Source organism: Leuciscus leuciscus (assembly GCF_965113295.1).
Source record: "Leuciscus leuciscus genome assembly, chromosome: 19".
Taxonomy (NCBI): Eukaryota; Metazoa; Chordata; class Actinopteri; order Cypriniformes; family Leuciscidae; genus Leuciscus; species Leuciscus leuciscus.
In genome coordinates this window covers 15108159-15127393 of record NC_138743.1, presented here as the reverse complement: position 1 = coordinate 15127393, position 19235 = coordinate 15108159, and the positions used below count along the sequence as shown (strand labels likewise).

The 19235-nt window shown below is 42.5% G+C and overlaps 1 protein-coding gene across 5 annotated transcripts in view; it reads left to right on the top strand.

Annotated features, from left to right (window-relative positions):
- cep170bb (centrosomal protein 170Bb) overlaps positions 1-19235 on the top strand; it is a 50950-nt gene that overhangs the window by 14158 nt on the left and 17557 nt on the right. For 3 of the 5 annotated variants that reach the window (XM_082148439.1, XM_082148437.1, XM_082148440.1), the window contains exons 2-6: positions 814-964; positions 8535-8624; positions 12684-12764; positions 12985-13041; positions 13161-13275. In XM_082148439.1, coding sequence (XP_082004565.1) covers positions 860-964; positions 8535-8624; positions 12684-12764; positions 12985-13041; positions 13161-13275 — 448 coding nt within the window. In that variant the 5' untranslated portion in view covers positions 814-859. Of the gene's footprint in view, positions 1-813; positions 965-1536; positions 1755-8534; positions 8625-12683; positions 12765-12984; positions 13042-13160; positions 13276-19235 lie in introns of those variants that run through there. The other 2 variants (XM_082148438.1, XM_082148441.1) reach the window with 2 other exon arrangements.

Genomic DNA, 19235 nt, shown 5'->3' with positions numbered 1-19235 from the left:
TTGTGCCGAGCCATTCGTTAGTCTAGTTGTTTGATGAGAAAATTAAATGTAGCCTATAGTTGCAATACACGCGTTTTGTAAGCTCCGTGCAACTGCTGCAGCGGACTATTATTACTAGAATATTAGAAGAAATCTAATACTCAAGCTGTTTTCTCATTTTTCTACTCTTAATATTAAATAAAAAACACGGATTCTCTTGAACCACCACCGCGTTTGCGGCAGAAAACTACTGCAGTGCAGCCAAAATGCTCTGTTCGACTTATCTGAGATCCTTTACTCTTCCCTGTGGTTGACCTGTGACCTACTTTCTGTAAGATCTGAATTTTTGAACTTGAATTTTTGAACTTGAATTTTAGAAAACTGAATTTGAAGTTCCGAATTTCTTCATCTTGAAAACTTGAATCTGTATTTTTTTAAACTGAATATTTGCACTATACGAATTCAGAACAAAAAAACGAGCTGTTTGAAAATACATGTCTATAAAATTCAGCCATAAAAACATTTCAATTTGTTAAATTTCAAACGTTCAATATTCGTTTAAAACAAATCAAATTCAGAACTATTTAAACTACCACCTAAAATTCAATTTAGTTAGATTACACTTGCAAATAATTCAAATTTACACAATTCAAATTCAAATCATTTTGTCATATTATAAGCTCCATATTTAAGGCAGTCGATTTCCTCCAAATGAAATGAGTTAACTCGAGTTTCAATTTAGTGCATGGTATTTTTACAGTAACATACTGTACAATTAACAGTTTTCTCCTTCTTGTATTAAAATATTACATAAAACCTGTATTTCTTCTCAAGAAACAATCTTTTACAGGATGCAAAGGGGTTTCTTTGAGCAACAAAGATGAGTGTAACATCATGGTTCCTGGTCAGCAGCTCTGGTACTCGTCACCGTCTGCCACGGGAAATGATCTTTGTTGGACGGGAGGACTGCGAGCTCATGCTGCAGGTAGGGTTCATGGCTGAACACAAGCATGTTTAAGTTTTCATACATGAAAATCATTTGAAGATTGTACTTAATAATTACATATAATTCTTCAAAAGAATATGTAAAATTTTGAATTTGAACATCTATACTATCTGTAGTTATTTTAACATCTTCTGGAAGAAATAGCTGAAATGGTCTACAAAGCTAGCACTACAGCTGTAGTATTTTGTGTTGTGTCATGTTGAAGTACTGTTGTTGGGAGAACAGATTTATGAGCTTGTGTCAGTAATGGTCCATTGGTGTGAGCCGAAACCCAGTGCTCACTTCTTGAAGTGGATAAATTAAGCGTAGCGTCAGCTCTGGCAGGTCAAGTTAGTCAAGCTGTGACTCTCAGCTGATCTACGTCTACCTATAGGAATACGACGCCTATCACTGTATACATATCATTAATGACAGCTCCTTCAGTATTATCAGCAGCTATCGTGTTTCTCAGGAACAAATTACCCTCCTCCATCCCCAGCTCCTCCTCTCGTCAGTCAGTATGGCATTCTGATTCCCCTTGAATTATGCATTTGAAAATTCTCGAATTATGTTGTACATTAAAATCTTGAATTAGTGATATCTGCAATACATTCATGTTGGTTCTGTTCTGTTTACCCTAAGGGGGGTTATTGCTGCTCTCTCTGCTCTTATCCATGCTAGGCTGCATGGATGCGCAGGGAGTTCTTGCCCAGAACAGAACCATACCGCCAATCCAAACTGTATGCAACTGCCAATCGTATTTGACGATAGTGGTCCTGACAGAACAAGGGTCAGTTTTTTTAACAATGTTAAAAAAAGGAGATCATAATAAAGGACTTTGCATTAAATATTTTAATGCCTCAGATGTAAAAATGAGTCTTAAAATAGGTTGTTATATAATTATATTCATGTCATAAAAAAAAAATGAGTCAACATATCAGTTTTGATCTGTTTAATGGGATCCCACAAAGTCTGGAGTAAAATGTGTTGCTTGCTCAACCATTATCAAGAAAGCAAAAAAGTTCAAAAGTGCTTAATTTTTTTTTATATGTAACATGCCTTAGCAAATGCTTGACTTATTTAGAGTCAATTCAAATAAAAAAAACATGTGGATAAAAGATAAAGGAGAAATGGAAGCTTTCCTTGCCATTATCGCCATCATTGCGAGAGAAAAAAAGTCAGAACTGTGAGATTAAAAGTCGCAATTACTTTTTTATTTTTTTTTATTCAGTGGCAGAAACAAGCTACCATTTCTTTCTTTTTCTCAGAATTGCAAGATATAAACAAAATTGTTATAAAGTCAGAATTGCGAGATAAAACATTTGTTTCCTCAGAATTGGACTTAACTCGCAATAGAGAAAAAAGTCAGAATTTTGACATATAAATGCCATGTGTGATAAAAAAAGTCCGAATTGTGAGATATAATCTCACAATATACCATACAGTATTTTATAACATATAAGATATACTCTCAATTGCAAATTTATATCTTGCAATTCCGTGAAAAAAATGACAGAATTGTGAGATAAAAAGTTACCTTTTTTTCTTGGCAGAATGGTCACCATTGTTGAGATTCATATACTGATTCTTGATGTCTGTGTGAGTCTTAACAATGCCATCAACGAAAATGTTTTGAGTACAAATTGTTTATAAATTGATTTCTTTTTACCCGCTTGTCATAAAACTGCTGTCTCTTTTGTTGTAAAATAACAGTTTTGAATAACATTAATAATATCTTGCTTGTTTAATTAATCAGTACACTAATTAACTAACCCAAGCAGGTCACTAAACAGTGATTGTAAACATCAATCCTTAAAAATCAACACCTGATTATATTTTCTTTTGGATTTATAAACACTCAGTTACAACAGCCAAAGGAAAACTGTTGCAAAAAAGTCAAGGGTTAAAGGGATAGTTCACTTTGAAATTATTTTTTGATATGTTTTAGCTTACCTCAAGGGCATCCAAGATGTAGGTGTCTTTGTTTCCGCAGTAGTTTCAATTTTGATATTTTTAGGTCAAACCGTTCTTGTCTGTCAGTCATATAATGCAGGTCGATGGTCACTGTCTCAAAACACAAGCACAGAGTCCAAATTAAAATAATTCCCCATCGTCCAAATGAAACAATTCCCCATCATAAGTACACATTGATGGCCTAAGACACGAAACGAGCGGTTTGTGTGAGAAAACGAACAGTATTTATATCGTTTTTACCTCTTGTAACCACAGCCACGTCCAAGTGATCTGAGGGCGCGGGCGCTTCGGTCTGCGCAAGCGCCGGAAGTGATCTCTCTCGCCTGTACGTCACTCATTGTTTACACAGAACAGAGATTGTAGGTAAGACGGCTAATAGAAATGGTACTAATTTGCGCTTATCCGGGATGTTTCAACCGTCGTAAAAGAAAACAATTACGTATGCTCACGCGAACTCATCCGGGAGTGGTGTTTTCACGAATTCCCAATTTATGAGCCTTTTCTCTTGAAGTTATGGTTGATCGCTCTTCGGCTGGATATCAACACACCCATAAACTTACTAAAGTTGAGGAGGGTCTGCAGCGATAATTTTTCCCCTGATGATTTTATAAACCAAGGAGTGGATCGCTTAGTACTGACATCATCAGCTGTGCCTATGATGTTTTCGCATTCCAACGGAGGTATGTGAACAACGTCTTTGTATGTGTCCTTTCTATTTGTAAAGCTGACAACATATGCTCTCCACTTCTGTTGGCATCTCACAACACTTGCTACAAGAACACCACCAATTTTGAAGAGATCTCTGTCTCTCTGAGGCTTGCAGACGTGCTGCTGCAGCGGATGCTTCCTCCATCGCTCTGAGTTCTTGATCTGTGTATTCTGGTTCAAATAAATATGGTTGTGAAAAAAATTCAACGTTGTCTGTTGATATATCGAAATCGTCTTCCATTGCGATTTCCTGTATATCTAAATAGGTTTAGATCTTCACAGTGAAAGGTAACACTTCCGAAATCTCCGTGTAAACAATGAGTGACGTACAGGCGAGAGAGATCACTTCCGGCGCTTGCGCAGACCGAAGCGCCCGCGCCCTCAGATCACTTGGACGTGGCTGTGGTTACAAGAGGTAAAAACGATATAAAAACTGTTCGTTTTCTCACACAAACCGCTCGTTTCGTGTCTTAGGCCATCAATGTGTACTTATGATGGGGAATTGTTTCATTTGGACGATGGGGAATTGTTTTAATTTGGACTCTGTGCTTGTGTTTTGAGACAGTGACCATCGACCTGCATTATATGACTGACAGACAAGAACGGTTTGACCTAAAAATATCAAAATTGAAACTACTGCGGAAACAAAGACACCTACATCTTGGATGCCCTTGAGGTAAGCTAAAACATATCAAAAAATTATTTCAAAGTGAACTATCCCTTTAAGAGCCCAACTAAAGCAAACAATGATCTCCATCATGGTGACCTTCAACTAAACTCAATAAATCATCAACTTCTAAACCTCTGTTAATTCTCAGTAACAACTTCTGTAGATGTTTCATCAAGGCTGTGGCTGGAAGTCAGTTGTAGTTCTTGTGTTTATATTTACTTCAGTGCTTGTTAACAGCAGGTATTAATCTTTTATTAATAACATTTTTAATAATAAAAATTCAAAATTGAAAGTTGCTGTTGTTTAAAGACTAGTACTGTAGTTCCTTTCATGCACATTTGGGGAACTCGCATGCGTCAAATTCTGGCTGACTGTCACTGAATCCAAAAAAGTGTAAAGAGTATGTCGTTGCTGTCAGGAGCATGAAATGCTGAAGACCAGGGGCCTCATGTATCAATCTTGCGTACGCACAAAAACGTTGCGTACGCCAGCTTTCACGCTTACGGTCGTATGTACTAACAGTGAAATTAACGCGAGAATGTGCGTTCCTCCACGCCAATTTCATGTCTGGCGTACGTACATTTCTCATTGTTTTTGTCCGTTGGCGACTCTTACAGGCAATGAAGTGAAGTTGCAAACATTACACAACGAATTGTTCTACAAGTCTACCGCACCACCACCTGTGGGAAGCATTGCTATTAATTTGCAATTTATAAAATAATTGACATATATTGTCGAGCCTTATGGGAATATTCTATCAATTTTGCAATTAAGTAAGAACATATAAAAGCATGATGCAAATTGATACAACCCTTAGTCTATGGCAATGGCAGCTTTGGTGTAATGTCCACCTTTATATCAGACCATTTCTTTTTAAGGTCATTTAGGGTAGACTGTGTACAGTTGAGACATGTGTACAGTTGAGACACCTTAAATAACTTGCGTTCGCAGCAAGCACAAGTTGTGATTTTTGCTGTGCACGTGCGTATTAGTGTCCTCTTTGATCGTGGGAAATTTGAACAACGGACGCATCTCCGATCCGAAGATATCGGGGAACGTTTTTTTTTCTCTAAGATATGACGTTCACTTCACCATGCACCCTCCACAATGAATATAGCTTATTATCCTTATGTGACTGTAAAACGTAACTGGTATCACCACAAACGTTATTCTGTATTTCATGGTATTGTGTCATGCAAGGTAATTGCAAAATCTAGAGAAATGTGCGAGGTGGCCAGCGGGGGATAGTTGAGACACATATCTACTGTAGCCCCGATAGAGTTCTATTAGGAAACACATTGTTTAGTTGTTCAGTGTTATGATAACAGTTTAAACGCCGTAATTAGCCAGCATAGGATGCAAATGAAAATAAAATGTGATATTTGTGATATTTAAACTGTGTATTATTAATAAATATTGTTACATATCTTGTTCCTGCTTTATACATTTTAACCAGTGCTAATTTAAATAAAATGAATGAATATAAATGGATGAATAAACAAAAATGTTGCACAATTGTTATTTTCTTTATTTGTCTTTATTTTTTAATTTTTTTACAATGAATGGTTAGTTACCTTCACATCATTAAAAATGGGGTATCTCAACTGTACCACATGATATTATGGGTACAGTTGAGACAAAGTTGAGACAAAAAGCACCTTATTTTTATGAGCTAATTCTGGAAAATATAAACTAAATATAAACTAATATAAACTAATATAAACTAATATAAACTAATATAAACTAATATAAACTAATTGATAATATCTTAGTCTACAAGGTAATGAAATGTCATGTGGCGTGTCATGTGGAAATTCACTTCTTTTCAGTGTCTATTTTTTGTGTGAAAAATCAAAACGCAAGTGTCTCAACTGTACTCAGTCTACTCTACAGTGCGACTTTCAGAACCCACCACATTGACGGCATCAGCCAAACTCTCCCACTCATATTTTTTCCTTTTGTTATTAATTCCGGAGGACAAAATTCCAAATACATTTTTTTTTTCGTTTCTACCTCCAATTCACTCTCTGTAAAGTTTCGTTTCTTGCCCCCATTTTCTTACTGTTTTATTTTGCCAAAGTGGACTCATTACCATATTTAAATTAATTTAATTAAGGGAGGAGACTGGGTGGGGCGTTGTGCTCGTGCATGTGCGCTCAATTTTACGTTAACTGGGATGTACAAAGAGAATATGCGTGGGATCCTTCGTACGCAGAGATTCAAACATCTGGGTTTTTTTGTGCGTACGCACATTTACAGCTTTGTCCGTACGCAATGTTTTAGTATGAATTCAACGCAAGTCTTTGTACATGAGGCCCCTGGGGCCTCATTTATAAACGTTGCATACGCACAAAAGAAGGCGTACGCCGCTCTCTACGCAATAATTGGTATTTATAAAAAGCAAACTTGACGGGAAAATGTGCGGTCCTTCACGCAAGCTCTGACCCAGGCGTACGCACAAAAACGGGTGAAATGAGAAATGGCGACACCGTTGGCAGACGGAAGAAACACGTGAAAGTGTGTGAAAGTGTGTGAAACTTTAGACCGTTGTGTAAAAAAAATGACAATACTGCCTCTCATAAATAACATGAAGACTTTACAAAGCAAGTCTTACAATTAACAGCCTACACGAACACCCGTTTGATCGATCAAAGTGTAAAACAAACAAAATCAAACGAAAATTACAACAGAAATGCTAATTAACACATATTTGCAAAAAGAAAAGTGAAATATGTTCTGCAATAATATTGGCATGTTGTGCAATTCATCCTCATAAATAATATAGTAAACAGAACGAAATAATGTACAAAACTGATATTCTCGTCAATGTGTCCATCTGGCGGAGCAGATAGATGCAATTAGATAGATAGATAGATAATTAGGGAGATATATAGATAGATAAATAGATAGATGTATTAATTGTCCACTGGGGAAAGTTGTTTTCATAGTAAAACATTTCTTCATCAGCTACGGAATCATGGTATTCATGCATATGCCTTTAGTTTGTTTTATTTTTGATAAAATAACGTATGACGTATGCCTCAACTCTGGCGATGCACTAGACGCTTTTTTGCCTCAACTTTGATGTCCGACCGTTTCTTCTTTATTTCGGCCACGGTCGAGGTTGTGAGGCTGCAGCATTTACGCCGTCTGCAACCTTTTGCCACTCAAGTGCCTTTTTGGCATTAGTAATGCCCACACTGTGCCCTCCAAACAACATTTTACTCCTCTTTTCCACCTCGCCAACGATAACTTCTACTTCACATTGAGTGAAGTTACGTTTTTTTTTGATTTCCTCTCTGTGTTTGCCATGATTTCGCAATCAATGAATATTAACTTGTGGGCGTTTCACGGACTATTTATGGGCATCTACGGGCGTGACATGAAGCCGCAAAAGCTGCGCTACATTTAGAATTGATTGTGATTTATTAAGGGAAAACTGCGTAGGATGTGCGTGCGCACGGTTTTATAAATCCGAATATTTCTGTGCGTACGCACGTCCTATGTTTCATCCGTACGCCACTTCTGACGCAAATCCTACGCAAAGTTTTATAAATGAGGCCCCAGGGCTCTTCAACTCTGTGATTTGCAAGCAATTTTGAAATCCTTAGCTTGTCCTGGTGTGTTTGGTTAGAGCAAAAACTCAAGCAGGACACTGGTCCTCCATGACTGGAGTTTTAAAGATTGCAAGCAATTTCAGATTTCAACAACCTTTGTACACATACCATATAAAAAAAAGGTGTTGTCACTAATGGTCAGTCGTTACTTGTAGAGTGAATCTACTATTTTTATGTCATTAACTACAACTCTGAGCCATTCATTTAACAATTAGGTTTTTACCGTGTACCAGTAAACATGTAACCTGCAACATGCATTTCTTGACTTGATCATATAATCAATGAGCAAAGGGGTAAAGAGATTTGGCTTTGCTGATCATAATTGAAAGTTTGATCTTGAAATTAGATCAAGCTGTTGCAGCCAGGATAAAAAAATAAAAAATAAAAAATAAATCCCCCTTTTGTGTTCCATGAATGAGAGAAAACCATATTTTGAGATTAAGTACTTGCAAGCCACACAGGTAAGATTCATAGAGCAGATATGTGGGACCTGTTTAATGATTTTAAAGATCCAACTTATGTTTACTTTGCTAAAAGAGCACTATCTTTCCAGCTGAATTAGGTGGGAGGCCTCAAACATGTATGTCTTTTTCACCTTTAGTCTCGGAGTGTGGATAAACAGCATGCTGTTATCAACTATAACCCCGCCACAGATGAGCACCTTGTCAAGGATCTTGGAAGTTTAAATGGGGTAAGCTTTTAAACAAAAGGCAACAGGGACTTTTACTGTCATAAAAACATGAGTGCATTTTAACAGACTACTGTGACATTATCTGTGAAAGACAATCTGTATTCTCTTTCCCCTTGGTTTTAAAAATAAAATGGACAGAAGTAACAGACTTATTGTCACTATGGGGCTGTTGCAGACTTAAAAGCTTAAAGGTGCATTGCGCAACTTTTCATGTTAAAAATACCCGTTTTCTAACCCATACATGCTTAAACAATTGCCTGATGGGCTGAATGAGCCCTTCTCTGATCACTGCGATTGTCTCTATAATCCTGTACAGTAAAATAAATAAGAGGGATTCGGGTCGGAATTTGAGACTGGGCGTGACGCAGAGTCCTGCACGGGTCCGATTTTGTAAACCCGCACCCGCCCGTACCCGCAGTGCTTTAAACCGCATCCGACCCGTTATCCGTCAACAGCACTAATTAAAATCCGCACCCGACCCGACCCGCTTAAATTAGAACCGACACCCGACCCGCATCCGAAATAAAATCAGTTTAGCCAATCACATTATAGACACAATTACAAAAATGTAATTTTTATTAGCCATTCAGACCATTCAGAAAAACAAAAATGTGCAGGAAATATAGAGGCCCGTATTTATAATGTTATGAATGAAATGTGCGTTATCTGGAAGAAAGTCGAGGTGTGACTGATAACTTCGATAACTATATGGATCCCCCCCCCCCCGTCCGTTCCATTTGGGAGAGACCCAGAGGTGAACTGTCATCCGCGCCCGCGCCTCCGCGCCCCCGCGCCCCCTCCCCTTTCCCCTTCTCAAACAAACAGCTTCTGTGCACGGCATCTTCTCAGCAAGCAGTGGCGCCTGCAGCAGCAGGGGGCGCAAATTTGGCAATTCCCCATACAATGAAATGATAGATAATAGAAAACCGCTTCGCGGCGCAGATTTTTATTTTTTTTTCTGCTCGTGCCGGCGGTGCCGCCCCCCCCAAAATTCCGCCCCGGGCGATTGCCCGGTTCGCCCGTGCCTAAAACCGCTACATACTGAACAGTGTTAAATTTGAAAAATACTGTTCGATAGAACTGCTTGGTTTGTTACCACAGTTATCTGCGTGCTTCCTCGGCGATGAAGTTCCACATGTGCGGCTATCCAACACGGAAATGCATGCAGCAAAGCCTTTCACAATATTTTCTTCAGATAACTCCAAATTTCTCCCACACACTGGACTTGATTTTTGATGACATATTACAATCTCCACTAGCTATTCTTTTCTTCAACTCCTCAGCATCCATCTCGACGACTGCAAGCAGATCGCACGCGCGCGGTTATGATGAATTTTTAAAAGTGAAAGTAGCCTAGGTAACGTTATAGATCCTGGGAGGGCGTGGCGCGTGGGCACAAATAAACTGATGTGGATTTTAAATTATTTTATCAACTTGAAATACAGGAATATTTTTGTATGTGTTCCTAAAAATATGCATATATTTTTACGTTTGCATCATTGCATGTGATTGTTTTAAACCCGTGTTTAGACCCGTGTTTCCCCCGTGTCCGACCCGACCCGTACCCGTATCCGACACAGTTGGATATTTTTCACCCGTTTGAGCAAAATTTGCGGGTCACCCGTCGGGTACCCGAACCCGTGCAGGACTCTAGCGTGACGTCATGCGCGTTCACGGCACGCTCACCTGGCTATGTCTGGCAGGTTTGTGTATTCGCCGCCATTCTCCGTAGAAGATGGATTCTAAGAGACCGGCTTGTAGTTCATTTCAAACACCAACGCAAACTCCACGTAAGATAAAAAAAGAAAACTTTTGTCTAGTGCAAAAGACAACCTCTGGTTGCAGTTTCGCTTGCCGCCAGAGGGGGCATAGTTCTGCAAAAACTCAGAGACTTGCGCAATGCACCTTTAAAGTAATTGCTGGTGCCGTCACTGCAGTACAGAGAGAATCAATTAACCCTTGAATCAGACCCAGTCCCAATGACAAATGTGTTATGGTTAGGATAGGAAACGTTCTTAAAGTCGTCATGAAATCAAAATTGACACTATTTACTTTGTTGGCGCACTATTACTAATCTTGTGATGAACAATTAATCTGTGCAAGTTAACACACAGAAAAAAATGTGTTTGTCGTGGTATTTCCGCTCTGGAATGGCGTTCCTTCTCTGATGACGTCAGTTTGACAGCTTGGGTTGAATATCCTTAACCACTTACTCCCCTCCAACCATCAGTCTGCTATGAGCGAGGGATGGAGAGGAGGTGCGCTAAAATAAACACCCTCTCTATTAAATATTCCGTTTCACTTGGAAATACGTCACAACACTGAAGTAAAGTCATACTTTGTATGTAAATTAAATTAAATTAATTGAAGACAATTTTATACATAACTTAAAATCAGTTCAGATGGATTAACACTGATGTATATCATTATACAATACATACATAATGAACCTCTAAGTTCAACAAACATTAATCTATGCCCACAGCCTGAACACAAGCACTACTCTTCAGCACAATGGTAACCGCAACATTCAGTAACAGAAACTCCTATAAATGTCCAACATGACATAAACTACCAACATCTTTCCCTTTACTGAAAAACATAAAATAACACATTGAATACCTAAATTTACTCTCCTATTGCAGCCCCTTGCAAAGCATGCTGGGAACTCTAGATCCACTGCCTTTGATTGTAGAGCGTAGAGCCTTTGCCACCAATGGTCTCTACGATCAACTTAGCTCACAATGCTTTTGAGAAACACAGCCTTGGGCAGTTGATCTGTAGTTCCCAGCATGCCTTGCTGCGTTAGGAAAGTAAATTCAAATTCAAGGTATTAAGTGTTATTTTATATGTTTTACAACAAAGGGAAAGATGTTGGTAGTTTCTGTTAATGTTTAACATTGTTGGACATTTTGAGAAGTTTCTGTTATTGTTGTTGTTACCATTGTGGTGAAGAGTAGCGCTGTCAGTTGTGATTTTCACTTTTATACAACATAAAGTGTTTAATTAGCCTGGTAATACCAGACTCTGCTACTTCACTTTACTTCGTATACAGAGTCTGGCATAGCATAATAGAGAAGTGTTTTCTCTCTCGCGGGGGGGCGCTTGTCTGAAGTTTAAAATCATTGGTTACCCGTAAGCCAATCACATAACGTTTGGTTATGGCGTGTGTTATGCGCATGCTCAGCCGCATCTAACTTCCACTGTAAACACATGTATGATGCAAAAACTAAACCATCGAGCGAAATACCGGAGTGAACATGGCTGTGAATGACTTTTGCAGATTATGTGAAGTAAATCTACGCATCCACGGTACAATCAGCGTCTACGTCACGGCTCTCAGCCCGCCCTCTGTTCGTTGATTGGCCCGGCTGTTTTCAGGCCGGTGGAAAACTGAAAGATAGGCTGCTATCTCAGACTGACTACAAGAGCGAAATGAAATTAGCGGAAGTAGGAAGTCTGACGTAGTCAGGCTAGTGTTTAATATCCCCAAATCACAATTTCTCATTGAAGTAAAATCTGCTGATTAGCAAAGGGCAGGTGCACATGTGATGAATGTGTCTGTCCTGAGCTTTAATGGAAATTATATATTGGGTCAATATAACCTAAGTTAAAACAGCATTCCCTTGTTTTATGCTACATAAACCTGATTGAAGTATTGGTTACATCAAAATTGGACTTTGTCGGTAGAATCAGGAGGAAATACCTCCTTAAAGCAATAACTGCATGTTCACTTTTTACAGTGCATTCACACTCACATATCGTTCTGAAACTCCTTCTTTTGTGGAACACAAAAGTAGATTCTGTACTATGAATATTGTTAAATCTCGACTAATTTCTTGTGATGATCATGTTCCTTATTTATCACTTTAGATAAAAAATAATCTGCTAAATTAATTACTGTAAATATAAATGTTTTTTTTTCCCCTTTCAGATTGAAGTTAAAGTACATTGTTTTCTGAGACAAAAGCATTTTCCCTAATAACCTGCCTTCATTCGCTGTGGCATTCCAATATCTCAGGCACATATACATAATTCGTTTTTCTTCTCTCATTTCAGACCTTTGTGAATGACTTGAGAATTCCAGACCAAACATACATAACCCTCAAGCTGTCAGACATCGTTCGTTTTGGATATGATATCCTTTACCTGATTAGCTTTTCTATGCATGCCAAAGCATGACACTTTAAATTTGGTTGAGGCAGTTTGTTGTCTGTTGTCTAATTTCTTGAGCATTCTCTGTACAACCTTTTGGAGAGACTGAGACATGATTTAAATTCCTGTCTGCTTAAGATACAGGTATTCAGAAGATTTATATACATCTAAGTTGTAATGTACTGACTTAACATGAAGAGCACATTCACATGTGTATATTCTCGAGAAGAGTCAACATAAAGTCCCTGAAGAGGCCCTCAAGGTATGGTTCTACATGTTTGTGAGTGTGTGTCTTTTTTATGTTCTATCTGAAGCATATAAAAATAATGATGTATGTTTTATGCATTTAATATTTTGGTGGACTGCCCCTTGCTGTGTCAGCATGAGAAGTACACCAGTCAGCTGCAGATGGACATAAAATCTGTAGAGGGGAAGCAACAGAACTTGCAGGAAGAAAGGACCAAATTAGAGCGTTCTGAACGCAAGAGTCTCACAGGTGAGAGTGATGAAGAATGACCAAAGTCAGGAGAAAAAGACAGAGAGTGATAAAAATCATTTAAAAAATGCTTTGCAACATGTAGTACAGAGGGTATCTAACAACAAGATCACGTCTCTTATCTACAGCATTTGTTAATCTCTGTTTATCTGTAAGACTGCAGTATACGGTGGCCTGGTTTTTTTGTAAACCCCTCCTATCGAGCTTTTGGTCAGGTGACACATACGAAAGATAATCCTTATGCCTTAGTCCAGCTGCTGGCACTGCATTGACACATACATCAATGAGCATCTGTTGGCACCACATGGGCTCATGGACCGCTCAACCCGTAGAGTGCTGAAAAGCTCATTAAATCTATATGGTGTCTAAAAGTCTGACATCACTAGTGTTTCTATATATGTAATATCTATTTTTATTACAAATAATACAAAGAAACTGAAATAGAAAAATCGTACTCGGTTACTAACGTAACCTCGGTTCTCTCTAGAGAGGAAACGAGTACTGCGTAAATCTTACGCTAGGGGAAAATCTCTTTTCCACGAGATACTGAAGCCAAAAAATTATCCTTAATTTTGAAATAATGTAAAACGCGTTGCGGCAGCATGCAGACACAGGCGAGACGGCTTGTGCGCCTATTGGCTGCCCTGCGGCAACTGCAGCAGCCTATCGATAAGGCCCACTCGTGACGTCAGCTCCAATGGGGGCGCTTCGCGCCCAATACGTCACGTCCCGCCAGAATGGGCGTGGTCTAGGGCTATAAACATAGCTTCGAGAGGCTAGCTCACTGGTTTTTCATCGCCGAAGCGAACCAGAGCGTGTGCAGGCACGGCAAGATACGCAGTACTCGTTTCCTCTCTAGAGAGAACCGAGGTTACGTTAGTAACCGAGTACGTTCTCTTACGAGAGGTACTCTCGTACTGCGTAAATCTTACGCTAGGGGAAACAGTGTAAAACGCCGTGCATGCTAAGATCCAGCACCAAAGTCCCAAGGGCAAGTGCCCGGGCTCATATAGTACATGATCATAAGGGACTCACAGAGAGCCCAGGAAAGAGTGGCTAGAATAGCATCATTCCTGTAATAATATAACATCTTATAAGGAGCAGTTATACTGATGATGTGTCGTACAGTCAGGGCGACCCCCGGCCTGGACTGACGAATATAGTGGGTCTTACACACTGCCCATAGAGCTGCGCGATCCAACAGCGAGCATTTGCTCAAGCAGTTTCAGTATTCTGGCCCGAACACATCAGGGCAGACAGTACCGATTTTAGACCGAAAGCAGCTTAGCCTGCAAGGCGGGAACCTCTAGGTTATAAAACCTTATAAATGCAGACGGGGAGGCCCAGCCTGCCGCCATACAGATATCTTGCAAGGCAATCCCACTAGACCAAGCCCACGACGAGGCCACGCCTCTCGTGGAGTGTGCTCTGACTCCAAATGGGCACTGTAAGCCCTTAGAGCAGGGATAGGCAACTCCGGTCCTGGAGGGCCACTGTCCTGCAGAGTTTAGCTTCAGCCCTGATAAAAACTCACCTGCCTGTATCTATCTAGTAATCCTGAAAGCATTGATTGCCTTGCTCAGGTGTGTTTAATTAGGGTTGGAGCTAAACTCTGCAGGACAGTGGCCCTCCAGGACCGGAGTTGCCTATCCCTGCCTTAGAGGTATAAGCCAGCGCTATAGCATCAACTATCCAACTGGATAGGCTCTGTTTCGACACGGCAAGTCCCTTAGAACGTCCGTAGAGTGAAAACAAAGAGCTGCTCTGTCTGTCTGAAAACAGACGTGCGAGACACATAAGCTCTTAATGCTCTGACTGGGCAAAGGAAGCTTGCGTCTCCTTCCTCGTCAGAGACCGGTAAGGCTGACAGGGAATGACCTGCGCCCTAAACGGTGTGTTAAGGGATTTTGGAACATAACCGTGCTTAGGTTTGAGTATAACTCTTGAGTCATTAGGCCCAAACTCCATACACGTCGCGCTTACTGAGAGCGCGTGTAAGTCCCCTGTGCGCTTCACTGAAGCGAGAGCCAGAAGAAACACTGTCTTGAAAGACAGGTGTTTAAGATCAATCGTCTGTAAAGGCTCGAATGGGTTACCTTTCATGGCTTCCAGCACTGTAGAAAGGTTCCATACAGGGACTGAGGGAGGTCTGGGAGGATTCAGTCTCTTAGCTCCTCTAAGGAAGACGATGACTAAATCGTTCCTTCCTACTGACTGACCCAGCGTTGTTTTTGAGAACGCTGCTATGGCCGCCACATACACTTTGAGCGTGGAAGGGGTCCTGCCCTTGTCCAACAGCTCTTGTAGGAAGGAGAGAACCTCCGTCACCCCACAGTCTAGGGGCGACACGCCACGAGCTGTGCACCAGCTGGAGAACACTGACCATTTCGAGGAATAGAGACGTCGCATAGACGGAGCTCTAGCCTGCGTGATCGTGTTTAACACTCCGCTTGGGGCGGTCAGCGGGTACCCGTTGATGGCCCAAACATGAAGGGACCACAGCTCTGGGCGCGGATGCCAAAACGAGCCCTTGGCCTGAGAGAGGAGGTCCCTCCTCACTGGCACTGGCCATGGGGCAGTGCTTGCTAGCTGCATCAGAACTGGGAACCAGGGTTGGTTTTTCCAGAACGGCGCTACGAGTAGCACTGAGCATCCTTCTCTGATCCGTTCTATCACCTGAGGCAGGAGAAAGACGGGAGGAAAGGCATAGAGCGGGCGGCGGGGCCATACGTGAGCCAGCGCGTCCCTGCTCTTGGAGAAAAATTGGAGAAAAATTCCAGACAGTGAGCGTTTTCTTGAGACGCGAACAGGTCTACTTCCGCTCTGCCGAATTTCTTCCACAGCAGCTGGACTGTCTGTGGGTGTAGAGGCCATTCGCCTGTCGGAACATTGTTTCTGGACAGTCTGTCCGGTCCTACGTTCAGGAGCCCTGGCACATGCGCTGCTCTCGGCGAGAGCAGGTTGCGCTGAGCCCACACCAGGAGGCGTTCTGTCAGCCTGTGCAGGTTTCGGGACCTGAGGCCGCCCTGGCGATTTATGTAGGACACCACTGACATGTTGTCCGAGCGGACCAGGACGTGGTGTCCTCGTATTTAGGGACAAAAACGCGTCAGTGCGTTGTCTACTGCCAACATTTCGAGGCAGTTTATGTGTAGAAGCTTCTCCCGTTCTGACCATTGGCCGAAGAACGGTCTGCCCTTGAGCAGTGCTCCCCATCCCAAGGTGGAGGCGTCCGTAGACACTACCTTCACACTCGAGGATGTCCCCAGGCTAACACCTGATTGGTACAAGTCGTTTGCTTTCCCAGGTTTCAGAGCTGCGATGCATTTCTGATTGACCTTGAGACGAAGCAGACCGGAAGCCCACGCTCGGCGCGGTACTCGCGCTTTCAGCCAGAACTGTAGCGGGCGCATGCGAAGCAAGCCCAACTGAAGTACTGATGATGCTGAGGCCATGAGACCTAGCATCCTCTGAAATTTCTTGAGCGGGACAGATGCGCCGCAGCGGAAAGAGCTCGCTGCGCGCTGAATGTCTAGTACGCGCTCTGGTGACAGTCGCGCTATCATAGACAGCGAGTCCAGTTCTGTGCCCAGAAAAGATATTATCTGTCTGGGAGACAGAGAACTCTTCGCCCAATTGACCCAGATTCTCGAGGTGATCGAGCAAAATGGTCCTGTGCTCTATGAGCACCGAGTGAGATTGAGCTAGAATCAGCCAATCGTCCAAGTAGTTCAATACTCGCATGCCCTGTAGTCTGAGGGGTGCGAGCGGCTAGAGACAAGCCGAACGGTAGGACTGAGCACTGATATGCCTGGCCCTCGAAGGCGAATCTCAAACGTCGCCTGTGACGTGACGCTATTTGTATTTGAAATATGCGTCTTTCAGATCTATTGACACAAACCAATCTCCTCGGCGAATGTGCGTGAGGGTTTTTCTGGTCGTGAGCATTCCGAACTGTTGCTTCGCAAGCACTCTGTTCAGTTGCCTTAGATCTAGTATGGGTCTGAGACCCCCGTCTTTTTTCAGTACCAGGAAGTATCTGCTGTATAGCCCTCCTTCACTCTGAGCTTGAGATAAAGGCTCTATGGCCCCTTTGCTCAACAGTTTCAAAATTTCGGCTCGAAGTAGGTGGTGCTACTTCTATTTTTACCGTAGCTTCGACGCGCGTCACATAGCGGCGAGGGCGTCGGCGAAACTGTAGCGAATAGCCTCTTTCTATAATGTCTAGCACCCACTTCAAAACCCCCGGGTAGCCTTGCCCATGCATCTGCCCCGAATGGCTAGGGGCTGAATGCGGAGTGCGCTCTGGTCGCTCAGCGACAGAGGGGCTTCGGTGTGCTGTAACATAAGCGTCGCGCTTCGAGGCAGGGGGCGCGCTGATAACAGCGGGCAGATTGCCCGCGCTCGACTCCTTTGCGGTGGTCAACCGAGAGGGGAGGGCTGGGCGAGTCCCGTAGGACCTGTCATGTCTATGTGTGAATGTGGGCGCGGGATAGCGGGCACATTTACAACACTGAGAGCATTGTCCGCCTGAGCAGAGCGAATGCACGTTGGTTTTGTTTTTACAGAAACCTTGAGATATGCGGAACGTAGTGTTTGTGGGCACTGGGCAGTGGGCACATTTACCACGTTTAATGCGCAATCGACCTGGGTCGATTTCATGTGCGCGAGCCCTGTGTGACGGGCTGTGTTTGTGTGTAGGAATTTTCGTCTACATTCGTAACACCATCGGCCGTGGCCGGGACACCAGAAAATACACTCTTATGGGATTTATCTGGGTAGCCGTAAAAGCGGCGTTTGTGTGCAGGCAAGCGGGCTGTTTTCGCCGACTTGTTTACTGCAGAATACACTGGAACAGTCGCATTTACTGGAACTGAACGAGCGATTAGTTGCCATAGAAACAGAAAGCGTCAACATGCTGGCGTTTGTTTGCAGGCGTGCGTGTATTACAGCAGGCTTGTTCACTGCAATATTGACATTTCCAGTCGTCTGAACTTCAGAGGCGGAAACCATAGAAACAGAGTTTGGGTGCAGGCGAACGGGTTGTACCACGCGCTCGTTGGCTGCAAAATACACATCTGCAGTCGCCTTTTCAGGGAACTGCCAGAGCGAGAATTGACGGCAAAAAATGTGTTTTGCCGGTAGACCCGGGATTCGATCACGGGTCTCTCGCGTGAAAATCTGACGATCTACCACTGGACCACAGAGGAAGACACATAGACATTCAGTAGCGCGAGTATTATCAAAGAGCGTCAACATGCTGGCGTTTGTTTGCAGGCGTGCGTGCAAAACAACAGGCTCGCTCACTGCAATATTGACATTTCCAGTCACCTGAACTTAAGAGGGGAATGAGAAATGTGTCAGGAGTGGAGGTCGGCCCGGCCGCAGCGGGGCTAAAACACCCTTTTCTCCTTTCGCCAGTGACGCACGGGAACCATAGAAACGGTGTTTGGGTGCAGGCGAGCGGGTTGCACAGCGCGCTCGTTGGCTGCAAAATGCACATCTGCAGTCGCCTTTCAGGGAACTGACAGAGCGAAGCATTGGCGGCATAATATATCTGCCGTTAGACCGGGATTCGAACCCCGATCTCTCGTGCGAAAAACCTAAGATTCCGCCACTGAGCCACAGGGGGGGAACACAAAGGTGTATAGATGCATGAGCATATAAGAGAGCGTCAACATGTTTTCTTCGGCGTTTGCTTGCAAGCGTGCGTGTTACAACAGGCTCGTTTGCTGCAATATTGATATTTCCAGTCGCCTAATCAGGGAACTGAGATGTCTTTTCGCCGGTGAGTGACGCGTGAATGGGGCGCAAGGGCAGGATAGCTTTCTTGTAACGTAAAGAAAAACTAACCCCGATCGTCCGCTTCCAGCCTCCCTTGTGAACGGCGCAGTTTGCGCGGCTCGAACAGAGGGAGAGAGAAAGCTAGCCCCGTGACCGTCCGCTCCTGACATCCCCTG